Raw genomic sequence first — 5926 nt, 5'->3', positions numbered from 1 at the left:
CTTATCTGTATGTCAGTGTATTGATATTGCATCTCTCTATTTCCATAGGCCTACAGATTTTTTTAAAATTTTTTTTTTTAAAACAATTACTGATCGGTAGGTGAGAGCAACTGGGTGTACATAAAGGAAAGATATTGATTTTTTTTCAGTTTTTCGTAATAAGTTGTGTGCACAGATTGACTCACAAATACACGCATGATCGTTAAATAGTTATAGCAAAATCAATTAGATCGAATTTAACATTATTTCGTAAGATAATAAAAACATACGATAATGTTTACCTTGATAAGTTCGTATAGAAGGAACAGTACATCTTGATTTCGAAATGAAGTTTGCACGTCACGTGATTGCCTTAACTTCGCAACTCTCATAAAAAAATTGGGCAAATATTTTACCCTACACTGTGGGTACGTATATAGGCTATGTATACAACTAAATTTGGGTAAAGTTAGTTCTGTCACAAGGCAAGTAAAATACAGGCGGCTTTGGAGGAGACCAGTGGAGGGCATAGTATTTCCAAGGTGTGTGTAAAGGGTAGGGGGAGGGATTCTTAATTTAAAAAAATGCTTGGGTGTGGCCCTGGGCTTCCTCCTCCAGAAAAATAATAACAAAGGTTAGTAATCAAATAATGAATTCTGAGGAATATTTAGACTGTAAATTAAGGTCTTTAAAAAGTTCTAAGCGCAAGGATATCTAAAACAAAATACTCTTGAACTTGATGTGAGTTTACACTCAAAGGTGGTCTAAGCCTTAACGTCTGAATGTAAAATATTCCCGACTGAACCACCCGCCCCCCCCCCTTCGGCTGACTATGGTATGTGGGGTATTGTAGCAGCCATTCTAAGTATGATTTTGGCAGAAACTTGAAAAATGCATAAGGCCTTACAAACTTATAAACAATGAGCAAAAAATGCTAATTCTCAAATAGCGGTCGTGTTGGTCCAACTGGATTTTCCGACCTCGGATAAAAGCTTGCGTGAAGTCAAAAGTAGAAGTAAAATATGATATTCCAATTTTGCTTCACCATCATGCCAGGACGCTGTAATCGCCATGCATGATTAAAACAAGAACTGAGGTCGCATGGGCAAAGCTTTTAACAAGCAAAGTTGATAAAATTTGTGATAAATGTCAGATTTCACAAATTTTGTCAGGATGCTCTCTATGGCCTCCCAGATAAGGTCTTATAACTAATTTAAAGAGGGGTTCTTTCAAACTTTAAACCCCAAAACTGATAAAAGCATTCTAATTTGAACTATTAACATTTTTCAAATCTTGAACAGAAAAAATTGTGTTGGGTTTTAAAGTCACCAAACATGGGGGTTTCTCTTCAAGATAATAATTTGGCTAAGATATGAAGAAAATTCAGGCGTGTAGCGAGGAATTTGCCAAGGAAGGAGCGAACCTATGGGCAAATTATCAGAGCCGTAGATTCGGCATTGGAAACTATCTAAGCGTAGCGCCATCACGAGTTAGCGCGAAGCGTACAAGAAAATTTTGGCCAAAAATGCCTCCTAGATCGCTGGAAGTGGCACTTCCCAGGCCTTGCAAGTTGCTTCTAAGCATTTTCTATTTGAAATCACTAGCGATATCATAAAAACGTACAAAAAAAAATATGCTCAGGGGGGGCGGGGCGGTTCCCCCCTCCCTGGCTACGCGCCTGAGAAAATTCAAACTGTTGATCACTACGTATCTAAAGGTCTTCAAAGCTGATCGGAATTTTTCAATTATTTGGCATATGATACTACACTTGCAATTAAAATTTACCATTCGTCACCATTTTTTCTATGTTAACACTTGGAAATAGCAATATGCTTGGAAAATAAAAATAATCATAAGGCTACATCTGAAAGAAAAACAAGGTAAAAAATGGAAATTTCTCTACTTTCGGTCGAGACAAAATTCTTGCTTCCCAAATACCCATATATGGTTTTCTCTAAGATTACAGGTGAAGCCTTATCATACTTTTTATGTCAAACTTGGACCCAGGAATTGGAATTTCAGTCAGGACGGTAGGATAATTACTCGTTCTCAAAGGCCCGCATGGCAAAGAAATGAGGGGGCGGGGCAGGGGAGAGGGCGGGGCAGGGGCAGAGGGCGGTGCATGTGATGGTAACACTGAGACAACAGAAAGAAGACTTGACAAGAAGAGATGGATCACATGATTATTGATTATTACATAATACGCAAAATAATAATAATAATAATAATAAACAACAATAAAATGATTGTGCTAGTATTAAAAAGCTACAGGGGAAAAAAACAAATCATGGCATGTTGTTAAACAACATACACATCAACATTTTGATATCAATTGTTTATTAAGCACCTATTTTCCTTTGTGGGACAGCAAACAATGCCAATGGGAAAAAACATTGACATATAACGTCCCAATATAAATAATGCAAAAAAAAAAATAACCCCAACTCTAGTCTGTGTACTAGATTTAACATGAATGGAAAATGGTGAACAATCAATGTTCTGAAGGAATATATTTCTGGTTATTTTTAACTCTTAGCATCATCAAATGCATAGGATACCAAATATGTTTTGCCAAATGACATTTGTACAGTCACCAACTGTTATACAACTAGTTGTGCTGATTTCAGTCCAACACAGAGACTTAGGGTTGCTGGTTGAATATGACATTACATACATTTAACCCCAAACCCCATAATGCACACACAATTAGTTGTCTTTTTTTTTGTTTCCTTTCTTTTCTATTTTGGGAAAATGTTTTGGATTGGATTGTTTCAGATTCTCTGTAGGCTTAAATTTCCGCCTCCTTTTTTTCATTTCTGACACCGATTGGTCAAATTAAATGTGGAAGAAAAAAAATATAGCCTCATTTTTCAAATTTGTAATGTTACAAATACATTGCATTATCAATTTCGTATTCTTCAATATTCATCAATCGTTCATAAATCTTCTTCTCCGTAACTATAAACAACCCCACCCCCTCCCACCGACCCGACCCCCAATTTTAATTTAAAAAATATCTTAGATCTTACTTTTATTATAACAACTTCTAAAAAAGGACATTTCAGGAATCCACGAATATGCGTCATCGTGGAGATGAAAATCCACAAATGACGACGATTGAAATTGAGAAGTGAAATATTCCGACATTGGCAAAAAATAGTACAACAAATCCAGCTGCACCTGCAGTACTGAGGAAATAATCTGTGGATATGATGACCAAACCCGTTGAGATATTACAATTAACAGCCACGAACTTATCGTATACCTCCCAATAGCATCCGATGCTATAGGAATATAATTGGCAAACGGCATGGTGGAAAATTAAAAGCTTCCCCCCTTCCTCCCCTAATTCAATATTCAACTGTACAAAAAAAAAAAAGTGCTTGAATGTTATGCTCACCTTCAAAAGCCCATCTTGAATCTTTGTAGCCATTCACACTATTGTATTTCAAACATCAAATAACTTTGTTCTATTTACACACCCCCAACTTGACAAAAAAAAATGTAATAAGAAACCCCCCCCCCCCAAACCTGGCTGAGTACATGACAGAATTTTAATGCTTTGTTATCGATAGTGCAAAGTTAACAAGAGAGGCGAATGTCTACCGTGCTCATCCTTCCCACCCCCCCACCCCTCACCCCCCAACAAATCCACACCAACTCCAACACACACACCACCCTGTACTCTGAAGAAGGGTTCTGGCAATCAGAAAAACTTGACCTACTTAACTCTGCTTTTTTTTTAATAACCCGTGCAAATTGATATCAGCTTATCTTGGAAGTCATTAAATATAAAATATTGAAATAATTTGGCTGTGAGGTATGTACCAGAGATTGCATACTAAGTGTTTTCACTTACCTATTAAACATGGCAGTCTGACATATCGGTAATGGAAGAAGGGTTCTTTCGTTGGGGAGGGTTGACCTCGAGTAATTAAGACACACAATGCAATTTTTAATGAAAGAAACAGAAACATCTGCAGCACTTCACATTTCGAAAAGAATTTTCCAGCAAAAAGTAATTTGGTAATTTTTTCTCTAAACTGCTCAAAAAAAGTGCCTAATATGAACTCTCATAGAAACAAATAAATGTGTGTGTAGAATTGTGAAACATCTTCCACTGAAACTTTGTTTTTGGACAAAACCAAAACAATCTAGGTTGGAACTGCCAAGATTATATCAAAGAGGCAGATCAGTACCCCCCCCGTACCCTCCCCCTTTAAGAATTATAACAGTACCCCCACTTTAAAACATCAAACCCAATGTTTGATAAACTTAGTCCAAAGGGAAGATGGCTTTCCTATCGTTTACAACTGGAGTAGGGGAAAGAAACCCGGAGCATTAAATTTATAAATTGAACACAGTGGTAAGACTTTTCCATCACAAATGCCAGCAAAATCAGACATGCAACTTTGTACAAATAAGTATTATTTAGTCAAAAAAATAAATGGAAATTTATACAAAGTACAAATCAATCTGTCTTCATTATCAAAAGCCGCGGTGTAGCCTGTCGTAGCAGAAAAAACGAGCACAGACTACCGCAACGTATCAAATGTCGACGCTTTCGTCTCGACCTTCCGGCGTCCCTGACGAAAAAAAACACCCCGCGAATGTCACTCCGGCAGACCGCTTTTGACGATAAAGACCTCAGATGACGAGATAAAAAAAGGGGATAGAGGGGGTGGGAGGCTCGAAGAGAGGTATTAAAGTTCCAGAATAGAAGAGGGGAAAAAAAAAAGATAATGAAACACAGAATGAATGGCATAGGACGAGTTAGTCCACAATCTCGTAGAAATTACAAAAAAGCTCTGCCACAGTTTTTTCTTTTTTGACACAAACACACGATGAGTACCACAAGGCTTAAGCACGAGGAAAGCAGGGAAGGGGCCGGGCCCGCATCATCATCAGGTACTGTTGCTGGGGACGTTGGCAATGGGTATCCCACTCAGGATGCTATCCAGGTTCAGGCCCGGACCTTCGTCGTATTCGTCCAGCATCTGAGAGATGTCGGCTTCGTCCATCGTGTTGTCCACACTGAAACCGAAAACGAGCAAAAGACAGGTGAGAATATGGAAAGACTCGGGGTATCATCGATATAACCATTCTTAGCCCGAGTTACGTCAGGACTGAGTGCGAATGACCGACGTGAGATGCAAGGTAACCGACTGGTCTGGCAGCAGTGATGAGTGTGGCACAGATTAGTGTTCCACTGTTGAACTAGTGACTAGTTAGAGCCTTTAATTTAGCAATACCACTTTTATTGATATGATCACACTGTTGAACTAGTGACTGGTAGAGCCTATCAATTAGCAATACCACTTTTATTGACACCATCACACATAGTATCTAATTCAACCTTCTGGGCGTGATACCAACATATTGACCGTGTCCAGTGTTAGGGGAGACTGGGATGGCAGAGACTGTATCACTACTGGTCGGTCTGACGTCCAGGGCTCTGTCTCTGACGACTCGTTAAAGTATCCCTTAGCAATATCTTGTAATTACTGGGTACGACCTGTACTCATAAGAATATTAGCTATCAGAACTCACTTCTACAATCTTGGTCTTTGCCAAGTTAAAAAAAAAACAAAAAAAAACAAAGGCGATACAATAAAGGAAACCCACTGGCTTAGTACCAATCCTGACCAATATTTATATCAGAACGAAAACATTTGTTATCCTTTCTAACAACTCACTGGTCAGAGGCAGAAACCTTCTAAGGGGGGATGAGGTAAACTAAACCAAGCTGTTATGTCACAAGGCCATACACCACCACCCCCCCCCACCCCCATGATGACTGTGTCATTCCGTGAGAAATCAAAATAAGGCAGACAGACAGACAGGTAACAAGACTTCCTCACTGACATGGAGGTGAATTTCTTTTGACAAGAAATTTATTGATGGTCTTAAAAGTCTTTTGTGTATGAACTAATGATTACAGCCAAAT

At 38.5% G+C, this 5926-nt stretch overlaps 1 protein-coding gene across 3 annotated transcripts in view; it reads right to left on the bottom strand.

Moving 5' to 3' along the window:
* Window positions 1-2150: 2150 nt before the first annotated feature.
* Window positions 2151-5926, bottom strand: part of LOC139966914 (signal transducer and activator of transcription 5A-like) — a 74292-nt gene continuing 70516 nt past the window's right edge. For all 3 annotated transcript variants that reach the window (XM_071970391.1, XM_071970389.1, XM_071970390.1), the window contains exon 24: window positions 2151-5013. In XM_071970391.1, coding sequence (XP_071826492.1) covers window positions 4884-5013 — 130 coding nt within the window. In that variant the 3' untranslated portion in view covers window positions 2151-4883. The remainder of the gene's footprint in view (window positions 5014-5926) is intronic.

This window comes from Apostichopus japonicus, chromosome 4 (genome assembly GCF_037975245.1).
Source record: "Apostichopus japonicus isolate 1M-3 chromosome 4, ASM3797524v1, whole genome shotgun sequence".
Taxonomy (NCBI): domain Eukaryota; kingdom Metazoa; phylum Echinodermata; class Holothuroidea; order Aspidochirotida; family Stichopodidae; genus Apostichopus; species Apostichopus japonicus.
The sequence above is the reverse complement of the archived record's forward strand: the minus strand, read 5'-3'. Positions and strand labels throughout refer to the sequence as shown.